We start from the raw sequence: 24,182 nt of genomic DNA, 5'->3' as shown, positions 1-24,182 counted from the left end.
GAATTTAACGAACAAAATTTGATAATCATTTTTTTTATCATGGTTTTTAGACTTGGCTCGGGGGTTGACCCCAAGCAACTCTTGGGTCACAAGTTAAGTAAGTTGACTAGGGTTATCTGGATTGACTGATTTTTTTAATTATGCAAGAATGTTAAATTATATATTTGTTTTTATAAAGATTTAACAAATAAAATCAACGAGTTTTGAAAAAATTTAACAAAAACATTTAGTCCTCATTTCTTTGATCGTGATTTTTAAATAATTTTTTTTCTTGGTTTCATCTCTTGGTATTTAGTTTATTGAGAATTTTACTTCGTAATTTTTTCAGGTTTGCCTTCTATAATGTGGTGTCGGCTTCATAACCGGGGTTATGAGTTTAGAAGGTTATTTTTAGTGTATTTCTATTTTTTTAGCGTATTTTTTTAAATTTTATTTTCCAATATTTGGTTGGTTACGAATTAGCTTTTGTTATTTTTTCTACTTTTTTTTCTTTATAATTTTTTCAAATTTGTCTTATATATTGTGGTGTCGGCCTCATAACTGGGGTTATGAGTTTAGAAGGTTAGTTTTAGTGGATTTCTATTTTTTTAGCGTATTTTTTTAAATTTTATTTTTCAATATTTTGTTGGTTATGAATTTTGTTATTTTTTCTATTTTTTTAGGGCTATCCCGATCTCATGTCTCGAGTCGCAAATTTGATGGGTTGACTTGAATCTTTTTCTGTTATTACTTTTTTCTTGATGTCCTGGATATTAATTTTTTATTAATTCAATTTATTTATTATCATTTTTTTAAAAAAATATTATTAGATTAGCGAGGTTATTACATCCAATCAACTTAGAATGTGTTTGGGAACGCCGTGCAAACCGCGTTCCTAAAAAAATCAATTTTTTTTTTTTTGCTAAAATTTAATATGATTTGTATGTTTTGGATTGTTTTGATGTGCTGATATTAAAAATAATTTTTTAAAAATAAAAAAACATCATTGGCATGTATTTCAGCACAAAAAATTATTTGAAAAATAACCACTACCACACTATCAAACACATTTTTAATGATAAGCTTGGCCCACAAAATATCAGTGCCATCTATCTAGTCTACACTATACCTCATCCACAAGAGCTTCTGAATATTACATATGGCAAAAATACATAAATTATAGACAACTCTCACCTGGACACATGAAGCCTATAAACTGCTATGCAGATGCACTCTGCAAAGAAGGAAAGAGAAAAAAGGTTAAAAAAAAAAACTACAAAGCAGCAGGGCATCATGTAGTGATTGCTTTCTCAAATCAAAGTTTTCTTAAGAGTATTTATGGTGTCAGTACCTAGAAAATGTAGTGCAAGATCATAGGTGCTGATACTAGGGAAGTTTGGAATGGTAGAGAATAGCATGATGGCATCTACATTAGGGTATCCTATTCCACTTCAGTAAGTCAATCACGGCAAAACTTGCATCTAAGCATAAAACTTCATCTAAATAAGAAGTTGTCGGGTGGGGTCTCCTCATAGCCTGAGTGTTTGGGCAGAAGAACATGGTGAGATTGCAGCGGATGTAAGATTGACAAGCCCTAAAGTTTGAAATCAGTTTTTCATCTTGTCTACTGATGCAATACTTCTCAACACATCATCTTCCTATGGGAATCCTTGAATCTTGGCAAACCTCAACCTTTCATTCCTTAGTTTCTCACAATCCATCTAGTAAGGTGGATGGATATTGAGGTAGAAATATAGAAATTGCATTTACTTTGCCTCTATAAACATATCTGGAAAAAAGAAAAGAAGGGTCTTGTTTATGATCATTTCCAATATTAAGCTTTTGCTTCACAACCTTTCATTTCTTTGATTGATACAAAAATGATGCACTAAAAGGGTAAACCATTGACTAGTTAATGAAAAGAAAGATAACCTCAAACCTTCTATAGAAGAATGCTGAGATTTCCAAAGGCATGACATCCTCAACTCCCCAAAATAAGCATCAACTAAATAATGTATAAAAAGACACCCCAGATCTCCCAAAAACTAGGCTAAGAATTTCATTAATATAGCAGATCAAAACATGATTCTCTTGAATTTACATATACAACCAAGAAAATCCCAAAGGGATACAAAATCAAGAATGCAGTAGCTGATTACCAATTCCACAAGATCATGTCAATTATACTATTTTCTTCTAATTGTTAATGTCCTTGACGCTTCTTGCACACCTTGTAATGACCTCACAGCCTCTGCTATAAGGATGAGCCTGTCTAGCATTACAGTCATAGTATGATGCTCCTGGTTTATCACAGGGAACCAAGTCCCTCCTCAGTGTCTCATAACTTATGTACTTCTTTTGCATCAGCAACACTCTCCTGCTGATCTCTGACTCCATTTCTGACTCTTCAAAGCACTCTCCAATTTTCTCTGAGCAACCCTTACTGACAAAGGCATCAATCTCACTGGTTTTCAGTGAATTGAGGCCTGAAACTGAATCAGCATTGCAAATTGTGAAAAGGGTGAGGAGGAAAAGCAGTGAAAGGTAGAGTAGTGTGGGAGTATGAGAGAAAAGCTGGAGGTCGGACATTTCTTTTTGGTTTTCTTGAATTGGTTGGAGTTAATGTTTTCTTCTGGGTTAAATTTTCCTGTGGAGGCGTGTGAAAGTGAGATTTCATGTGGATGGAAGGGTCATTACATGGGACAAGACATTCAAATAGTTCCCTTCACATGTGTGTTGAGCATGTTGAGATGGCTTCCACTTGCAAATGATGTCAGTTTATCCTGCATAGGAGATCATAATCACTGACCACTTGACAATTATAGTCCATTGTTGCTGTGATAGCTCAAAAGGGAATGTTTGGAATTGTAATTTTATTTTTCTTTACATCCAGAGTATGTTTAATATTATAATAATTTTTTTATTGTGTCACGAGAAAAATAAGTTTTAAAAAATTATTTTTAGTTGTGATTGATTTAATTAAAATATGTATTTGATTAAAATTATAGTTGAAGTTATTGTTCATGAAAATAATGTTCAATATGTTTAGTTAAAAATAAAGTTAAAATTAATGTTGATAATAAAATGAACAAAAAGAACATGTAGTAAATTTTTATTTTACAATTATATTTATGTGCATTTGATTATTAATGCATTGTAAAAACAATCATGTTAATTACAATGCTGGTTCTATTATTTTATTAAATTTACTATAATTTCATCACGAATATAATTCATACACGAAGAATTATATATTTCACTGTGATATAATTGTTACTTGTTACTTAACTATAAAAACAAGAGCAATTAAATGCATCCATATATTTTATTTTACTTTATCATTCAATAAATTAATATATGTACAAATGTCGATAAATTTTTTTAAAAGACATCGATTATCAAAGAGCAAATCTATACGTTTCTTGTTCACGAATCAAGAACCTCAAAGCTAAAGAAACAAAACCCATAAATTTTTTAAGCTAAAAACCAAGTTTAAAGCTGAAAAGAAAATGATTTTATATAGTTGCAATCTAAGCTTTGTAATCTACATCTCATCAATAAATTCATTCAAACTCACTAAAAAAATTGGTCTTTTGCTGCTGGTGTCAAGCACGCTTGATGTAGATCTGTGCAAATACACACTGTCCAAACTCTTAGAGACAATTTGTAGCTCTTTTGTTCATACGGTTGTTTCTTGAACTAAGAAAAATTTCAAAGGTTGTTTTGGTTTTTTATTGACGCGTCTTATGAACTAAATCACAAGTTCATTTTGTAACTAAATAGTATATAATTAAGGTGGGGTAAAAAAGCAACAGCTCCCATGAAAATAAACGGTCATTTTCAAGGAATGTCGAGTTAAACAATATTTTTTAGGCTAATATAATTAAAGAAGCTTTAAAAACATTTACAAGTAAATCTAAACCTTTTTTTCAAAGATTATAGCATAATTTCAATGATTATTAGATCTCTCATCAGGAAAAAAAAAAACATAATCAAATATGTTGGGATTTTGTATAGCAAAGAAAATGACTCAGATTTGAGCCAATATCTAAGTAATTTTAGTGTTTATATTTTATTTGTAGCTATTTTTTTACTATTCTATCTCATAAGAATCAAGTTTACAACTATAATAATTAAACCTTTTTTAAAAACATTATTTCAAGAAATGTTCTAACAAAAAACACTTTACAAAGAATTGTGAAAAAATAAAAATTAACTTTTTATGTACTAATTATATTAAATTTGGTCTTTAATCTTGTGAATGCTATATATTTTATTTTGAATATTTTTTTTCAATTTCATCCCATAGAATTTGATTTAATTTGATTTTTATACCAACTTTGATCCTTATTTTTTTTAATTGTTATTTATTTTTCTCTTATCATTTTTTTAATTGAGATTTTTTATCTACTAGATTTGATCCCCATTATTTTTATTGTAATTTATTTTATTTGAAATAATTTATGAATTTTTTTTTCAATTTCATTCTCTTTAATTTTTTATCTGTCAGATTTAGTTTTTATTATTTTTATTATTATTTATTTTATTTGAAATAATCTATTAAATTATATTATGTTTTTCAATTTCATCCCCCTTCAACTTTTTTATCTGTCAGATTTGATCTCTATTCTTTTAATAAACTTCAAAAAAATAAAAAATTAATAAGTTATTTTTCATGACATATTCAAATACTAGAAAGTATTTTTCAACTTATTTTTCATTAAACTACCAGATATAAAAAAATAATTTACTTTCTATAAAAAAACACTTAAAAAAAAACTACTTTCCTATGTGGTGAATTTGTTTATTCCTAGTCTTGGTATTTTAGATTTTTTGAATTCAAGAAAAGAAAATAGGCTAAAAGTTTCATGTTAATTACAAGAAACTAAAAGATGTGAGGAAATCTTTGTATATATGCTTAAATTTACTATGGATTATAATAGTGAATTGATAATTTTTCCCTTGATAAAAGAATCAATAAAACTGGCCTTGGAAGGTAAAATAATATTTCATAGGGTTTATTTGTAATTCTATATTTGTTAAGGGACATCTCTATCTTCTCTTATTTTTTTTGCACAGTAAATTACTTGATAGCCTTAAAAGCAAAAAAAAAAAAAACAAATAACACTGGCGTGTGCCCTACGAGCATCTCGATTTCTTGATTTTTTGAAGCTTAATATAATGATCCAATTGATCTTAAAATCAAAATTCTTAAAGGTTTCAGTGGCTTTTACATCATTTCATAAAGGTTTTTTCATAGTAATTATTTGGTGTTAGGGGTAATGTGTTAATTTGATAACTAAAAAAAAAAAAAAGTTGTTGAGACATGCATTAGTCGCTCCACTGCCTTCTAACGATGCGTACAACTAATTCTGACGGTTAAAATACTGCTGTTCGCCATGTCAACCCCATGACATCCTCTTATTCATGCGATGATGCGTGTATGCTGTTTTTTGGCAAGTTGTTGCCGATAATGTTTTTCTTTTTTTCCCTTTCTCTCTCATTCCTTGAAATTTGCGATGATTATTTAAAATTTCAAGGTAGTTTCCTTAGTTGCATGTATTTAAGTGTTGATACTTATTTTTTTTATTTGTATTTTTTTTCCTTGGCCCTCCTGTAGGTTTTTATTTAAAAAAAATTCTCTATTCAATATATATTTATTATTATTTTTTTCTTCAATTTTGGTCATAATTCTTTTTATTTCATAATTTTTTTTGTTAGTGAACATTCAATTGCTTTCAATCTCATCTTTTGATTAAAAAAAAACTAATTTTTATTTTGTTTTAACTTAGTTCTCATTCTTTTAGTGATTTCTTCTTTTAATTATTTTGTGAATTTGGTTTTTCTTCTCAATTCAACCCTTCAATTTGAAATTATCCACCCTCTCATTTGTTTTTTTTTCTTCAAAATTCATCATCGTTCATTTAATTGCTATTCTTTCTTTTTTTTATCATTTTGTGTGTGTATATATATATATATTTCAATTTTATCATTTAACATTTGATTTATTGAAGATTGGGCTTTGTAATTTTTTAAGTCGATCAAATAGCTTGAGTCACAAGTTTTATATACTAGCATGGGTTGATATCGATTTTTTTTACTTATTTTCTTTTTTTTATCTCATTACTTAGCATTGATTTTTTTTTTTTACAAAGTAAGCTTCGTGGTTTTCTTCATTTTCCTTTCTATCAGGTTGTCTGATCTCATAAACTAACCTGCGAGTTTTGCATGTTGACCTGAGTGGACTCAAGCTTTTTTTGGCTTATAATTGCTAAAAATTTATCCTTTTGTATGAATTTTTTTTTTCAATTTCATCGTTCAACATTTGATTAGTTGAAAATTAGGTTTCAAGGGTTTTTAAATTTAGTGCTTCTAGTCAAATAACTTAGGTCACGAACTTAATAGGTTAACATGAGTTGTCATCGTTTTTTATTATTATTATTATTCGGGTTGAGAATTTAGCTTCTTGATTGAACTTGGATTTCAGATTTCATAGGTTTCGATTTGGAAATATTAAATTAGGGTTTCTTTTTTATGTTATTAAGTTATTTTAACTTATTGAACTCAATCAACTGGATTTTTTTCACTTCTTTAGAAATCCTAGCGTCATCTTAACTTTTTTCTTCTTAAGTCCAAAACAATTTGGGTTTGCGTGCAGTGTTATACCGATCATCTATATAAATTTACCCAGGGCACTTTTTGTCATTTTTAAATTTTTTTTTTTACTTTCAACCTTCAATATTTGATTTATTATAATTAGACCTTTTAATTTGTTTCGATGTGGGTTCTATAATTTTATCATGATCTCACACTTTGATTGTGATTTTCATAGGTTAATCATTATTACCTTGGATCGATCCAATGTGTTCACACTTTGATTGTGATTTTCATAGGTTAATCATTATTACCTTGGATCGATCCAATGTGTTATCATCTCAATATTTTCTTCAAAAAATATGTCATCCAATATGTTACAATTTAAGTATTCTAAAAGTATTTCGACCATTATACATCAAATTTTTGAATTTATAATGTCTTAATGATTTTTAGGCTGGAAAAAAAAAAAACCAGCGGCGTTGCGTGGGTTAAAAAGTTAGTTGATATCTAAGGATGGATATCTATTTCAGATATTGATGGGGAAAAATAATATTGATACACAAAATATAATAATGATAAAATTCAGCATTGCTAGTCAATCCAGTTACTCACCGATTTAGAGGTTAGTCTAAACCAAGTTTCATTTCAATTTGATTTTTTTCTTTGTGAAAACAATGTTGTTTGTCTTTTAGAAAAAAAAAAAACAGAAATAGTGCTGATTAATTTTTTAAAAATTAAAATGATATTATTTTGGTTAAAAAATTAGATTGGTCTACAAACCTAACTTCAAATCGAGTCAAACCATTGCAACTTATAAACATGCACAAAGATAACCTATGAAAGTTTTAACGTTAAAATCAAATGAAAGAATTCATAGCAGACGAGATCCCCTGATGAGCATCAAACTAACAACCACATGCTTGGACTAACTCTTTATTTTGAAACAAATAGGAGCTCAGAATTGCAAGTAGAAAAATTATAGCAATACAATGTAAGAAGAAGAAAATATCATCTAGGTGATGGCCTAGTGGTAAGAGCTTGGGACCAAGAGATTTGTTCTCTTTTTGGTCTCAAGTTCGAGTCATGTGGTTGCTCATATAATGACCACTAGAGGCTTACATGGTCGTTAACTTCAGGACCTGTGAGATTAGTTGAGGTGCGCGCAAACTGACCCGAACACCCACGTTAAACTAAAAAAAAAATACCACCATTAATATACAAATATTGAATTTAATAAGCCTCATTACCTTTGTGTATTGTTACACGAAGGTTACTATTGATAACTTTTATTAATGCTGTTAAATTTATTTCATCAATTTTTTTCCCTTTCCTTTAACTTTCTTTCTCATTGTAATATTTTTAGGTCATTTAACAATTTAATGAAATTGCACATGCCGCTAGCGAGTTATAAATATTAAACTGTTATTTTTTAAAATAATTTTTTTTCTAAAATTTATTGTATGTTTAAAAATGTAATTGTGATTACTTTTCAAAATATTTTTTATTTGGAAATACATCAAAATAATATATTTTTTTATTTTTAAAAAATTATTTTTAACATTAACATATCAAAATGATTTAAAAATACTAAAAAAATATTAATTTAAAATAAAATAAATAAAAAATTTAAATTATTATAAAAATATTTTTAAAATACAAAAATAAAATAACTTAATTAATTTGTTGAAAGCTCTAATAAGACAATTAAACCCACTAAATTCCACTGAGAAGATGATTTGATTGCTTAAAGACATGAGCCAATGACTCAGGGGTCACAGACATACAACTATTTTTTTTTTTACAAAAGTATATTAAAAAAATTTCAAATATTTTTATTTTTTAAATATTTTCAAATCATTTTAATATACTAATATTAAAAATAATTATTATAAAATAAATAAATATTATTTTAAATAAAAAATACTTTAAAAAACTTCAAAAATCATCTAATAAAGCTACTTGGCCATTATTTAGTTTGTGGGTATATGAGGGACCAAGCCACCGTCACCCCTTGAGTAAACTTTATTGTAAGGTTTTGTCGTCAATACATTGAACCCTCTCAGCTGCCATAATTATTCTAGCTAGCTAGGAGCTAGCTAGTGTGTACTTTTGCTTTTCTGCCTCTCGAGGAACAAGTTTTGACTTTCGTGCCTGGGGCTGCACTTGCACTGGTGTACAGTCAAATGTTTGCTTGGGCCTCAGCACATCTCATTTCTAGAACACTATATTTGGATTCGCAGTTTCTACAGGGTTTTTTTATTTTAAAAATATTAAATTAATATTTTTTAAGTTATTTATTTTTTATAGTTTTGATGTTCTCATGTAAAAAATAAAATAATTTTTTAAAAATATATTATTTTAATTTATTTTTAATTAAAAAATATTTTTTAAAAAATATCATGTACCATAATACATGACAACTAATTTGAAAAAAAAGCATGAGTTATTAAGTTATTGTATTAAAAATCATCATTTTTTTCCATTCCCTTTTTTTTCATAGGTGTCCAGATAACTAACTTTGATTTAGATTTAACTAAATCACTACAAATCTTGATCGGTTTAACTAGAAACCCGACCATGTTGAAGTTAGTTCTGATTTTCTTAGGTTTGTAAGTAAGTACACTCTGCAAGGTTTAACAAAAGCCAACAAAAGGTACATTCGAAGAGTCCAAAGCCCAGACAGGAAGACATGCTTTTGGTTCTTTCAACTTGGATAGGAGAACACTCAAGCTTTGTATGTTATATATAGGATTGATTATGGCAATGCAGGATTTTACGAATAGGACTAGCTTCTTGCCATGGATCGACATTCTATCGTCGTGACAAACCACATTCAATATAGAAATTCTATGGTTTCTAGGGCTTCCATATATGTGCATTATGTGTTAACTGCCCCACTTTATAGGATTGAGGCAACTCAAATTCATTGGCCCCCTTTTGTTTTATTTTTCTTCATATGATTGCTCCTTGCCAAGAATTCTGCACAGAGGAGGTATAGATGGTTCTATGTAGAGGTTGAAGTTAAAAACTGAACAATATCCAAAACAGTTGTAATGCAATTGTTAAAGTGGCATGATTGCATTATATAATTTGGGCCTTTTTCTTCAACGATATCCTCAATACTTGCTGTCCTTATTAGGGTTTTCTTGTTTTTTTTTTTGCGTGTGCATGTGATGCCATGACACTACCTTTAACACAAGGATCAACAACCCACTAAATTTAGTTTCTCTAGGTGGGCAATTGCATTGGGGAGGCTATCATTGCATACCATTAAGGATTCCCAGCTGGGGGATTGAACACATGCCTAACAGAGTATATGGAACTTATCTTTCAGCGTGTAACATCATCACATTTGTAGAAAAGTTCAGAAGATTGCAATTGCAGCACCCAAGTTCACACCACCAACGAAAGTACTAGACAAAGAGATTTTGAATAAATCAATGAACTTGTAGAAGAGATGCCAGCTTTCTTTATGACAAGCAGCAATTTGAGGCATCTAGCTTTCGAAGGTTTCCTGTAATAACATATAGAGAATTCCCTCTCTTTTTTTTTTTCACTCCTTTTCACGCAACAAGTTTTTCTGTCAACTACGAGGACCAACTATACACAAAACGATATTGCAACAACAGTACCAACTATAAAGAACACCGTATCATGATGCATGACAAAACTTACAGCGCTAGAAATATCCTTCTTAGAAACAGCATCATCAGGGCTCTCTGACTCTGCTTTAAGCTTTGGTGCCGGTGCAGGTGCCGGTGGTGGAGGTTTAGGGGTAAATATATCCAAAGGAAGTAGCACCTTGTCAACCTGATATATAGCAAGATGGGTGTCCGTGTATACAGTGTCGGAAATGGTGGTGTTGGTAAGTCCTGTAGATATGTTCAAGGAGTTCCCACTGGCGGTAACGTTAAGCTGAAACCTAGTACCAGAACCAGCGTGTGTTTTTAAAGGGCTACTCACGGTATCAAATTGGGAAGATGAGATGAACATAGGCACAATGTGAAACTGCATCAACTCGACCTTTTCTTGATCAGTTAAGGTGCGGAGAGTGCCTGTTTTAAGGGCTGAAAAAGCACTATCACTTGGAGCAAAGATGGTCAAGCCATTGTTTGTGTTGCCAAGCTGGGAGTTTAGATTGCTATCCAATTGAGTGGATTTCAAAAGGCGGATGAAGGTCTTGAAGTGGCCAGCCTTTTTGAGTATTTTGATGACATTAGTGGGGCCGGGTGGTGCAGGAGCGGGCGCAGGTGATTGAGCTGTGGTTGTGGTTAAATTGATGGACAGAATAAGCAGATATAATGAGATCAAGAGGTGTTGTAATCGTTCCATCTTTTCAATGTTGTTTGTAGTGGTGACCTGTTTTGTTTGCAAAATGTAAATGTGGGAGTGCTTCTCTGCACAAGTGTTAGATTCACAAAGAGAGGCCTTTTATAATGGAGAGGACCGAGGAGAAAACGAAGTTAGGTGTAACCTGCAATGTGATATTAGTAATAAAAATTAGGTGTTTGGTGCCTCACCTTTCACGAAAAAGGGGAAAAAAAATCGATGGAGAGGGATATAACAGCTACTTGTTTGCTTAGAGTTGAAGGGAAATAGGGTTTTGTCAAATCTATAAAAGAGTATTTGTAAGCATATGTGAGATTGTAAATACCAGAGTATCACTGTTTTTAGAAGTCAATATAGGGAGGGAAGGATGGACTAAGTTAATTTTTCAGGTATTATGGTTAGTTTTCATGGAATTTGACCACCAACACTTGTATTTCAGAAAGTTTTGTTTCATGAAGGATGTAAACAGCAGCAGAATTTAAAACATGTGACTGAAAGTGTAAGGTTTTGACCACCAACACAGTGTAAAATACCAAATCTCTTTTAAAATTTACACATGCGCCAGAGTACTATAGAACAAGCGTGTTATTGTCATTATAACTTCAGGGCATCAAGCAGGAAAAAGGGAAAGAACATGCGGGAATGTGCTATTGGTTAATGGAAGTAGAAGACAATTCCAAACCAACAATAAGGATCAGCCACTGCCTATTTCTATCCCACCATTTAAATCTGCACCATACTACACCAATAAAATTCAATTTCCCACATCAACACGCCAAATGAATGCAATCTATTAGAAGGGTGGAGCGGTATGAACAGTAATAGCAACTACGATTACTAGTGGCATGTCAAGTGTCAACATTATATTATTCAAACCAAATAGATGGTTTCATGTCAAGTTATATTCTAGATGTTGCCAATGGTAATTTTTTGAGAGCACCAAAGGTACTGGGAGAAACCTCTGCAAACCTTACGCTAAGCTCCAAGACAACTGTGATACTCACAGAGAGAGCTGCTCCATGTTTTTAGCATTTCGTGGCTCTCCAAAACCTATCCTTCTTTCTCGCTCATCATATGGGTTTGCTCTGTAACTAGAACTTGCCTCTTCATTATCAGAATAGCCGGGCCTTTCAGTTAGGAACTGTTCCCAGAAAACATCATTCACTCTAACTGGAGCTGATGCAGGTGCTTGATTGATATTTGGGGTCTCCTGGGAATTGGATAAAGCTCTGCCCTCGTTACCCAGATTTATGTTGTTCTGACTAACTCGGATATCAGAATCTTTGTTACTCTCATTAAACCTTGATTCTGGAGATTTGCCAATTTCCTGGCCTAGTTGAGGTATCCTAGTTAAATAAGGATTTTTGTTGGCTTGCAAAGGAGAAGATGCCAGACTAAGATTTAGCTGACAGGAAATGTGACCATCAACTTCTTCATTAGAAGTCAAATTCGACTGCAGTGAATGTAGTGCTGGGCTCCCATTTGCTGGTATGTCTCTTGGGACAGCTGGATTCACTTTAAATGCATACGATGCCCCTGTGTCTGAAAGTTCCAATGTTTCAGGTGCCAATAGTAAACCTGATGTCCTAGTCAGTGCATCTTTTGGATTCCCCTCAGATATTTTTCTTTGTGGGCTTCCCCCATCTTCATTGGAGCTCTGTGTGCTGTGTGAAACCAAATTAATATCTGAAACAGCTGGTGACAATTCCAGTCTCAACTTATCTGGGAAATCTTGATGGATGACATTCGACTCAGGTCTAGAACTACTGTGATTTTCCACAAGACTATTTTCTGCAATTGGCATTGGGTGATCAACTTGGGGCAATCGTCTCTTCTTGCTATAGGCTGAAAAATCCATAGCTTCAATCTTACGAGCAAGGTGTTCAACAAAAGTAGGGTTTTGAACAGCCTTCTCTAAGAACGACAGCAGCTTTTCCTGCCTCTGCTGCATAGTATCTATCTTCTGTGTTAGATCTTCCACCTGTAGCTTTGCAGATGACCGCTGCTGTTCAAACCCTAGAATACTTGCCTCGAGTTTAGCTTTATCACGTGCAAGCTTTTCTATTTCTTCCTCATATGCTGCTCTTTCTGGATCCACTAAAGAACCTTGAGGTTGACTATGACTGTGGATTGGTTTTCTTCGGTAGATATTCTTAAGCAGGTGCTTTTGATCTTTCACAAAATCTTCGTTGGCAAATTCCCATCTCTCAGGATCAATCTTTCTAAATCCCTGTCAACAGAAATTATGCCATGCTAAGTTAAGTTGGCTTTAAAAAACAAAATCCTCTACATGTAGACAATAAGCTAATTAAACCCAATACAGTCTCCCCTCTAATTTAGATAATACCTTAGAAAATGGGAAATTTATCTTACCAAAAAGCATACACGATTGATGTTATTCCAACTGAAGAGCTGTTAACAATGTACATGGCAGTTTGCACACAGTCCGATATGTGTTTTGTGAAGCAAAATGTGACGAGACACTTTTAAATCCAAAGGTAAAAGAGAGAGCATGAAAACAATACGAATTCTTCACTATGACAATCCATTTGAGACCCAACTATCATTGCTTACAAGGACAAAGTTGCATTCCATCTTTGAATATTGAGGCTCTTCCTTCATAGCTGACAATTAGAACATGCATAACATCTAGAAATTTGCAAATTTCGCTAAAATCAAACATCGTTAAACTTTCAAATCCATAGGTAAAAGAGAGAGCATGAAAACAATACGAATTCTTTTCTATGACAATCCATTTGAGACCCAACCATCATTGCCTACAAGAACAAAGTTGCATTCCATCTTTGAATATAAAGGCTCTTCCTTCATTACTGACAATTATAAAATGCATAACATGAAGAAATTTGCAAATTTCAATAAAATCAAACATCGTTAAGTTAATCCATTACCCACCAATATTTCCTGCCCATCATTTACTTATTTTTATCAAACAATTCACAACCATTCTTTCCAAATACATGTTCTGTACCAAAACCCAGCCATGTTGGGAATGAATGAGCCAATACAGCAAACTAGTATTTTAGCATCTGATAAACGAGCTGATTCCGTCGTTATACATTCATTCATTCAATATTCAACCAGATCAGAGACACGCTTTGATTATGCCAAGGGCTCCTGCATCTAAAATAGATACTCAGACTACAAGTAGTCACTAATCTATACTCAGATTACAAGTATTCACTAATCTATCTTCCAATAAGGATTATTGATTCTTCCATTTCTAAATCTCCCCATCCCATCAAACCATTTCCTCAATCCGCGGCCAGCCTCTAAACCCAAACCCTGCACTTAAAAATGATCAACTCCCCAACGAAATGATCAACCATTTCTACACTTAAAAGGCTCTAAAGAAAAAAATTTCTTCACTACCAATATTCAATCTACCATGATATCAAGAATTTCAATTTAGAAAAAACCCTTCGACGACTCATTTGCCACAAAGATTCAAACTTGTAATAACAAAACCAAAAAGGAAACAAAATTTAGAGCACTCACATAGGTATTTAATTGTCTGATAAAGCTAGAAAAATTATTGTGCTTGAAAAAGGTAGGGAGCAACAATCTGGCGAATTCTGGAGGGTTCCAAACAACAAAGCTGTTTTTATTCGAACTCCAAGACACGATCTCGTCGGTCGATGAATCATCCACCATGTCATATGTCTTTACCAAGAACGGCGCCGGTCCTCCTCCTCCACCACCACCTCCTGAGGTCGCTGACGATGGTCCTGCTTCCATTTTGATTGTTCTGTCGAAGAAAAGACGAGTACGTGTTGAATTTTGGGAATGTATTTGGAGAAATTGGAGCCTATGTTATTCTTGTTGTTGTCCAGTTCGTTAGTACATGTTTTTAATGTGACACGTCAGTTTTTTTAAGGACTTATTTTAGCATTTTTGTTTTGAAGATGCTAAATGGAAAATTAAAAATTAAAAAAATATATTATTTTAATTTTTTAATGTTTATTTTATATATTTCAAGCATTTTACTAAACAAAATGTTATTTTATTATTATTTTTTTTATAAAAATACAATTCCTATATTTCTTGTAAGAATATCAAATTTTTTTCACTAGTTTAATAAACTATATTATCAATTTTTCTTCTCTAAATAGCATCTCCCCACTAAATTATAAAATGATTTTTTTTCCTTAAAAAAAACAAAGAAAAAATGATGATTATATATATAAAAAATTCATGTGAGTCAACCCATGTTAATTAATGTTTTTTTTTAAAAAAACCTATGGTCAAGTTTAATAAAAATGAAAAGCAATGAACAATTTATAAAAAATGATAAAAGAGAGAAAAAAGAAAGTAATCTTCTTTTGCTGTGTTTGTTTTCTGAAAACTGCTTTCTAGAAAATTACTTTCCAAACATTCTTGTATTTATTTGTCATTAGGAAAGTTGATCAACGGAAAACATTTTTCAGTCAACAAAAAACACTTTCTAGTCAAAGAAAAATTTGGCTTGGTTTCCAGGAAAGTGTTTTCCTTTTATTTTGGGCGGAAAACATTTTCCGGAAGTTAAGAAAAATTTAGAAATGTCATTATTTGCTGATTATATCAAATTTGGTCCTCAAACTTTTGATTGCTATATATATTTTGTTTTGAATATTTGTTTTTCAATTTCATCCCTTAGAATTTAATTTTTATATTAATTTTGGTTCTTATTTTTATAATTTTTATTTGCTTTTCCTTTATTATTTTTTAATTGAAATTTTTTATCTATCAAATTGGTCATCATTCTTTTGATTGTTACTTATTTTATTTGAAATAATTTATGAAATGTTAATTATTATTATTTTAATTTCATCATCTTTCAATTTTTTTTATTTTTTAGATTTGATCTTTATTATTTTGATCATTATTTATTTTATTTGAGATCATTTATGAAATTATATTTTTTTTTCAATTTCATTCCCATTCAACTTTTTAATTTGTAAGATTTGTTTCTCATTATTTTAATAAACTTGAAAAAATAAAACATTAATAAGTTATTTTCCAACTTATTTTTCATGACATAACCAAACATTGGAAAGTGTTTTCTAACTTGTTTTTCATTACAATACCAAACATCGAAAAATAATTCACTTTTCTGAAATTCACTTTCTAAAAGGAAATTACTTTCCAGTTTAGTTTGGTTAAATGAATCTGCTTTCCACGTCAATATCTAAAGTTGAAATCATAAATAGTCATTAAAAAAAATTGAAATCATACATAGTTATAAAATCATCGAATAATATTATATTATAATGCTTGGGAATTAACTAATTATATTGTATCAATTTAAAAAAAAAAACCATTCTTAAAAAAAATCCAATAAGAGAAAAAGTTTAGATATAGATATATATATTTTTTGGTTCTACATTTTATTTTCTCTCTTTTGTATATTTCTTTTCAAAATAAGTCTAAAATAATAATTAATAGGATATCATTGATTACTCATTATGTATCATAAAAAAGTTAATATATAAAAAACTATTTTTTAAAAAAAAATGCATTTGAACCTAACCGGAAAAGCATCGTAAAGAATGAATAAATAGTAAAAAATGATAGATTGAGATGTTTTTATTTTAGGATTTGATTTTTTAAATTAATTGTTACATACTTAAAAATATAAAAATTTATATAGAAAAAATAATTAATTGGTAGAAAATTAAAATTATAAACTCAATTTTTTTAGATTGTATGATATTAAGCATGCCCGAAATCAAATTCTTAAGACAATTGACCAAACATGAACGCTGAGTTTGCTTAGGGTACTATTTCGGTGGACTCCATTCCACAAAAACCTCATAATCTTAAAAAAGCCTCTTTCAAAATAAAGTTTGAGGTAACAAGATTCCACCTCTTATAAGAGAAAAGGGAATTTGATAGATAAAAAGTTGGTGCGGATTGAGCATGAGAATGAGAACATATTGCTGCCTAAGATTTTGATAGATGATTTTATCTTCAACAATCTTTGTTATCCTTGGCATGATTCTTTAGTAATCAAATTGCTGGGAAAAAGGATGTTGGTTACTTTTAAATGCAGAGTTGATTGAAATCTACTTGGATATTGTCATGAGGGTTTGAGCTTATGGATAATAGGAATGGCTACTTCATGGTCAAGTTTGATATTGTGGAGGACCGGGAGAGGGTCATTAATGAGGGTCCATGGATGATCGTTGACCACTATCTGACAGTGCGAAAATGGACGGCTGATTTTGTTGCCTCCCCTACTATTATTAATCACACTATGGTTTGGGTAAGAATTCCAAGCCTTAATTTGGTATTCTATGATGAAAATTTCTTGCTAATTGTGGCTTCGACATTAGGGACTCCAATTAAGGTGGATATGAATACTCTCAATGTTGAAAGAGAAAGATTTGCTCATATTTGTATAGAGATAGACCTAAATCAACCTGTGGTAGGTAGGATATGGATCAAAGAACACTGGTATAAAGTGGAGTACGAGGGGCTTCATATTATTTGTAGCAAGTGTGGTTGTTATGGCCATTTTGGCAAGGAATGTCCAGCGAAGGGTTCAACGCAAGACGATTTGCCTAGAACAGAATCTAAAGAACACTTGACGACGATAGTAAATGGTGATGAAACCAGTATGGCGATGGAAGGAGGAGCTAAGGTTATGGATAACGTTCATGCAATTAATTCAACATGTTCTCATAACCACCTCAAAATTCATGGGGACTAGCTCATGGTTAATAAAAGAAGGAAGACTAAAATGGTAAAGAATGTTAAACCAAAGAAGACTAATTTGAGATTTCAATAAAATAAATTTTTTGCTCTATACAACAAATCAAGAGTAATGTGCTCCAACAATGTTAGCAGAAGGGTGAAGCATGACCTTTCACAAATATCTAATATTAAGTTACTAGCAATCTTGGTAAGTACCTTGGCTTCCCTTTAATTCAGGGTAGGGTTAAGAAGTCAGATCTAAATTTCATTATAAAGAGGATTCAATCTAAGTTTGCAGCTTAGAAAATTCATTTACTAAATAAGACTGGAAGGTTTACATTGTCAAAATCAGTTCTGGTGGCAATCCCTACTTTATGCAACAAATCTAGTTTCCAGAATTGGTTTGCTTGGGAATTGAAAAAATGGTATGAAATTTTATATGGGAAGGACATACTTCAGGTCGGGGAATTCATTTAGTGAATTGGAATATTTTATCCTCACCAGGAAATTATAGCAGATTGGGTATTAAGGAGACAAGATTGGCTAATGTGGCTCTTTTTGATAAGTTAGCTTGGTAGATCATAAATGAATGAAGTAAACCGTGGATATCAATACCGAGGCATAAGTATCTTCAACATTCCAGTTTGCTAAATACTCACACTGTGTCCCGAAATGTTTATATTACATGGCAGTTTTGTACAAAACATTTAATTTTCTTCGTGGTGGGTTTATTTACAGAGTAGGCAATGGGGATTTATCTTTATGGTTTGACCCTTGGCTACAAGATGATATATTGAGGTCAGAAGTGGACGTGATACACATTATTAATTTAGATTTTAAAGTTTCAGATTTGTGGTGTGGTGGAACGTAAAACTTCTGTGTACTAGCTACATATATTCTAGATTTAGTAAAATAGAAAATCAAAGCGGTACCAATTCCATCTTGTCCAAATCCAAAGGATTGTATTGTATGGTCTGCCAATATGAATTGTATGTATACTCCTAACTCAACTTATTCTTGGCTTTTGTCCAAAGCTAGAAATCTTCTTCCAGATACAAGGTGGACTTGGATTTGGAAATTGAAGGCTCTAGAAAAAATCAAGATGTTCATCTTCTTCCAGATACAAGGTGGACTTGGATTTGGAAATTGAAGGCTCTAGAAAAAATCAAGATGTTCATTTGACAATTATTTCATAATAGCCTTCCCACTAATTTATTGCAGTTTAAACATAATATTTCCTCATCTCCAATCTATGATGGTTGTAACCAGGAGGACGAGGACATTTTACATTGTATTAGAAATTATGTGTTTGCCAGGAGTATTTGGCTTGGATTAGGTCTCACAAACCGGCAAGGGTTCTAGTGTTCTAATGTGATAGAGTGTGTTTAAAGATTTGCCGCATCGGACATTTCCTTGTTATTTTTGTCTGGTCTTTAGTGGTTTTGAAGGAGGAGAAATATTTTAGCTTTTGGGGAGGAGTCTTTGGGGGATAATTGGTTGTTACATCAAATTCACTTTCTAAAAGATGTGTGTTGCTATGCTTGGAATAATCCAAATATGGTAAGTAGGCACCCCATTACCGTTTCATGGCTTAGGCACGAAGAAGGATTTATTAAACTGGATGTGGATGGAAACTCTCTTAAGAACCCGTAGATGATTGGATTTAGGGGTCTTTTAAGAAATTCTGAAGAGAGATGATTGATGGGTTTTACGGGTTATGGAGGTTTTGGTTATAATCTACTTCCAGAACTACTAGGAATTAAATATGGTTTATTAATGGCATGAGATAGAGGTTTCAGAAAGGTCATATGCAACTCTAATTCTACAGATGCTATTTGATTGATTCAATATGATTTTAACAAGTATCACTTATTTGGAGCTGTTATTTTTTATATCAAAGAACTCCTGACACGAAATTGAGAAGTTCGTCTGTTTCATACTTTACGCAAAGCTAATTCATGTGCTGACTATATGGCTAAGCTTGCAGCTAAAAGTAACTTTGATTTATGTATTTGGGAGAACCCTCCTACGAGAGTTTGTCCTTTATTGTTATATGATTCTCTAGTTTTTGTTTACCTTTGAGGATTATAGTTTTTCTTTTTTCTTTCCACTATACCAGAAAAAAGAAGAAATCAAATCCTTATAAACTTGGAACTCTCTCTCTCTCTCTCTCTCTCTCTTAATTTTGATATTCTATTCTTATTGAATATTAATGTATAGTTTTTTAAATTAAAAAAAAAACTATGCATATTAAGTTGATATATAACAATTCCAAAATAATTATTAATATTACCATAATTTTTTTTAATATCCTTAAAAACTATGGCATAATTGTTTAAATATTATTTTAATAAATGTATTCAAAACTAATTTTATTCTATTTAAAAAAAATAAAAGAAATAAAATGGTTAAAGATTGTTTAACAAACAAGTCATGTTCACTTAGGTACGAAAAGACATGCCCACATGATTGGCCTAAAAAAGGTATGCATGTGCATAAGTTTGGATTTCGAGACTCATGTGTCTGACTTTTTATTATTATTATTATTAATAGGTGGAAAACACTTTATTTGCATGAATTTTGTATTAGTACGAACAGCTTGTTGTCTGTCTAGGCACATTATATGTCATCTTTCAATTTAAATTTTGACCATTTCCCGTAGCTAAAAAGTCGAGGTGCAAGTTATTGTATCTCAAAAACTTACTTTCAACTCGTTCTCACTTCTAAACACTTAAAAAATTTATTAGACCTATTTTAAACTCAAAAAACCCTTCAATCGGTCTAACCTCAAAATTAAATCAAATAAAAATACATTTACGATCCTCTATCTATTTTTATGACAAGATATAAAAAAACTCAAACCATCTCTGTGAAATTTCTCTTTGCAAAACAAACCTATTGACATCAAAATTGATCATTTTTATAGTTGGAATGTACTCGACCGATCTTTTTCTCTCTCCATCCATATTTCATTTTAACATTCAAGGATTAAAATGTAAAGAAATTAAAATCTAGAATCAAAATGTAAAATCCTAAAACTTTAGATGACCAAATAAGTGCATAAATTAAAACTTAAGAATGAAGTTTTCTACTGGCTTTATATTTTGTTTTTTTATAACATCGATATTTAATTTAATTTTAGAATTTTCTCCACTTTATATTTGTGGGAATATACATGTGTATTTAATTTTAATGTAGGCAGGAATACATTCTAATATGCCACCGTCAAATTAAAAAAAAAAAACTGATTACATGTGCCACCAATCAAAGCACATTAAATAAAATAGATTTGAGTCCTATTTGATTAACTCAACAACCCTTGATAAAGAAATAAATAAAAAGTAACCATTTAGATATATTTAGATACATCATCGTTAATTTTAGAGCTTGTAAAATTAATATATCTATTAGTTGAGATACATGCAAGCTGGTTCATCACCTACATTAAACTAAAAAAAAAAAAAAGAAATAAATTAAAAGCCAAAGCATTGCTAGTCACAACTCAAAGTTGAATCCCCTGTTCACTTTCCCTTCTTCTCCTCTCCAATCACAAGATTCATGTAGCAGACCTACCAATTACCATTGATTACTTTAAAAGAAAAGGAGCAAACCAGAGTTTTTGTCTTGATTCTTTGAACAAAGTTCTGGGAGAACAGTTAACCAAGAACTTGAAGCTCCTCTGATTCACTGCCTTGAATTTGATGCTTCAAAAGTTATTTCTTGGCAATAAAATAAAATATAACGGTGCCCCATTTCTTGTCTTTAATTCACGTACAAAGTAACGGACGTTTGCTCCCTCCATCAAAAGAGTTAAGCACAAATCCAAAGAGAATACCCACCAGCCATCGCGCAAGCTGAGATCTTTCTTTTAACCTGAATGCTCTTGCCTTCTCGTCCACTTCACTAGCTTAAATTATGCACTTTGATTGACAGAAGGGCTACTTTCTTCACCAGTTTCTTAGATTCCCACCTAGTTTTTCTGCTATTGTTTGATGCATTATGTGAAGATGATGGAGAAACCAATAATCAGAAAGTGCTGCAACAATCAACTCTGGTTGGTCATTCTCATCTCCTTTGTTTTATGCTTTGTTTTGCTCTGCTTTGATTATTCAGCTTTAACTGGAAACCAAGATGGGGTCACTGCTGTTTTGGTCAGTAATTATGAAAATCCAATCACCACCCATAAATCAGAATCCCTTCAGTTCACTACTAGTCTCAATGAAACCCTCATTAGACCGAACAGAACAGATTTTATTACCAGACAACCTAGTAAAGATCAGCAAAGTGTGAAAGAGAAGCCAGTTGCAGATTCTTGTTCAGGTGAGTACATTTATATTCATGATCTTCCTAGGCGGTTCAACCAAGAATTGATTGAGAGTTGCGAGTCAATCACTGTTGGGACTGAGCGTAATATGTGTCCTTACCTGGTTAACTCTGGTCTTGGTCACGAGGTAGAGAATTTTGAAGGGGTTTTGTTAAACAAAAGTTGGTACGCAACAAATCAGTTCTCGTTAGCAGTTATTTTCCACAACAAAATGAAGCAGTACAAGTGCTTAACCAATGATTCTTCACTTGCATCAGCTATTTATGTACCGTTTTATGCTGGTCTTGATGTTGGTAGATATCTTTGGGGTGTTAAAGCATCAATAAGAGATCAATCTTCTTTTGATTTTGTCAAGTGGATGGTTTCACAACCTGAGTGGAAAAAAATGTGGGGTAGAGACCATTTCTTGGTTGTTGGGAGGATTTCATGGGATTTTAGGAGACAAACTGATAACGAATCTGACTGGGGCAGCAAGCTTAGGTTCTTACCGGAATCAAACAACATGTCAATGTTGTCAATTGAGTCTAGTTCCTGGAACAATGATTATGCTATACCATATCCAACTTGTTTTCATCCCTCAAAAGACAGTGAGGTACTTCAATGGCAAGACAAAATGAGAAGGCAAAAAAGGCCTTACTTATTCTCATTTGCTGGTGCTCCAAGGCCTGATCTACAAGATTCGGTCCGGGGCAGGATCATTGAGGAATGCCAAGCTTCAAAGAATTTGTGCAAATTGCTAGAGTGTAGTTACGGTGTTAATGGTGCCATCACTTGTGATAATCCAGGCAATGTGATGAGGTTGTTTCAAAATTCAGTTTATTGCTTGCAACCTGCAGGGGATTCATACACTAGGCGATCGATATTTGATGCTATTTTAGCAGGTTGCATTCCAGTTTTTTTCCATCCGGGTACTGCCTATGCCCAATATAAATGGCATTTACCACAGAATTACAGCAAATACTCCGTGTTTATACCAGTGAAAGATGTTAAAGATTGGAAAGCTGGTATCAATGAGACACTGCTCCGAATTCCCGAGGAAAGAGTGATGTCTATGAGGGAGGAGGTTATAAGGCTCATTCCAAGCATAATATATGCAGATCCAAGGTCAAGATTGGAGACCTTTGAAGATGCATTTGATTTAGCAGTTAAGGGAATTCTTGATAGAATAGATGGAGTTAGGAAGGTAATTAGAGATGGGGGTGATCCTAGTTCTGGTTTTGCAGATGGGGATGATTTCAAGTATACATTTTCTGGGTATCGAGGAGAAACTTGAAGGAGTTTCAATTCATTGTAATATGAATTTATTAGTCCATGTTCTTTGGCAATGGCTAGCAAGCAAGCATGCTTACATACATACTCATTTACTCAAAATTCCATATAGTTCTTCACTGTTTGTTGCCTATGGTATGATAATTAATCATTATTTAATGTCATTGAACTGTTTGCAACTTTGCATTCCCCCCCCCCCCCCCCCCCCCCTTGTCATTGAACGATCTTTTTTGCCCTCTTGAGCAGATCAGACTTGATCTTCTTTATCACTGATCATTATTTATGCTACTTTCTCTTGTCTCTTTTATGAAGGCTTGCCGACGCCAGGTGAGGGACCCATGATATGTCATGTCATGTCATGTGATATCTCCATCGACTAAGGCAATGAATTGGCCCAGAAAAATAAAATAAAAAAATGACCATTGTCTGGTACACAAGACCCTACTCCACTCAATAATGTCATGGTGTGGTCAAAGTAAATATTGTACGCCCGCGTGAGAATTTTCCCAAATACACGAGTCCGTCCGCGGGTTGTAAATCAACCGGAAAAAAAATTCAACCGTGCATGTGAGAATTTTCCCAGATACGTTGCTCCGTAAATACAGAGTAGGTGATCGGTCTAAAATCCAAATTTAATAGTGTCGGTGAAAGCTGGTCCTGAATAGCCTGACCAAAAATAAATAAAATAGAATGGTAGGCATCGTAATTATAGTCTATCACCGGTCGACTCCATGGCTTGCTGCCGTGTAATTATAGTTATTATTTTAAAAAATAAACGCTATTATAATTCCTTTGAAATTGGCGTGATTGTTATTTTGGATCGTAAACTTTCAAAGCTTGATGGGTTAAACAAGTTTTGCCGAATCAGTGATTTATTGTTGTTATCGAGACCCTCCTTAGACTTAAACTTGGAAGCATGTAACATGGCAGATTTGGGGGAAACCATGGTGTTTTTGGGACAAGAACTTTCTCCCAACGGACCACTTGTGTA

At 32.1% G+C, this 24,182-nt stretch overlaps 4 protein-coding genes across 4 annotated transcripts; 1 reads left to right on the top strand and 3 right to left on the bottom strand.

Annotated features, from left to right (window-relative positions):
• Positions 1-2,015: 2,015 nt before the first annotated feature.
• LOC133681095 (protein RALF-like 24) lies at positions 2,016-2,738 on the bottom strand. Its single transcript, XM_062104192.1, has one exon. It carries the CDS (start codon positions 2,566-2,568, stop codon positions 2,176-2,178), a length of 393 nt encoding a protein of 130 aa, XP_061960176.1. The 5' UTR covers positions 2,569-2,738; the 3' UTR covers positions 2,016-2,175.
• A 7,249-nt stretch (positions 2,739-9,987) lies between these two features.
• Positions 9,988-10,992, bottom strand: LOC133669142 (fasciclin-like arabinogalactan protein 12). The gene has a single exon (XM_062089180.1). It carries the CDS (start codon positions 10,906-10,908, stop codon positions 10,177-10,179), a length of 732 nt encoding a protein of 243 aa, XP_061945164.1. The 5' UTR covers positions 10,909-10,992; the 3' UTR covers positions 9,988-10,176.
• A 725-nt stretch (positions 10,993-11,717) lies between these two features.
• Positions 11,718-14,750, bottom strand: LOC133669135 (heat stress transcription factor A-5). Its single transcript, XM_062089166.1, has 2 exons — positions 14,422-14,750; positions 11,718-13,135 (listed from the first exon to the last, which is right to left on the bottom strand). Exons 1-2 carry the CDS (start codon positions 14,659-14,661, stop codon positions 11,906-11,908), a joined length of 1,470 nt encoding a protein of 489 aa, XP_061945150.1. The 5' UTR covers positions 14,662-14,750; the 3' UTR covers positions 11,718-11,905.
• Positions 14,751-21,108: 6,358 nt separating this feature from the next.
• On the top strand, positions 21,109-23,370 carry LOC133688778 (probable xyloglucan galactosyltransferase GT14). The gene has a single exon (XM_062108391.1). It carries the CDS (start codon positions 21,591-21,593, stop codon positions 23,193-23,195), a length of 1,605 nt encoding a protein of 534 aa, XP_061964375.1. The 5' UTR covers positions 21,109-21,590; the 3' UTR covers positions 23,196-23,370.
• The last annotated feature ends 812 nt before the right edge of the window (positions 23,371-24,182 follow it).

This window comes from Populus nigra, chromosome 1 (assembly GCF_951802175.1).
Source record: "Populus nigra chromosome 1, ddPopNigr1.1, whole genome shotgun sequence".
NCBI classification, from domain to species: Eukaryota; Viridiplantae; Streptophyta; class Magnoliopsida; order Malpighiales; family Salicaceae; genus Populus; species Populus nigra.
Note: the sequence above shows the minus strand (reverse complement) of the source record. Positions and strands in the feature narration are given on the sequence as shown.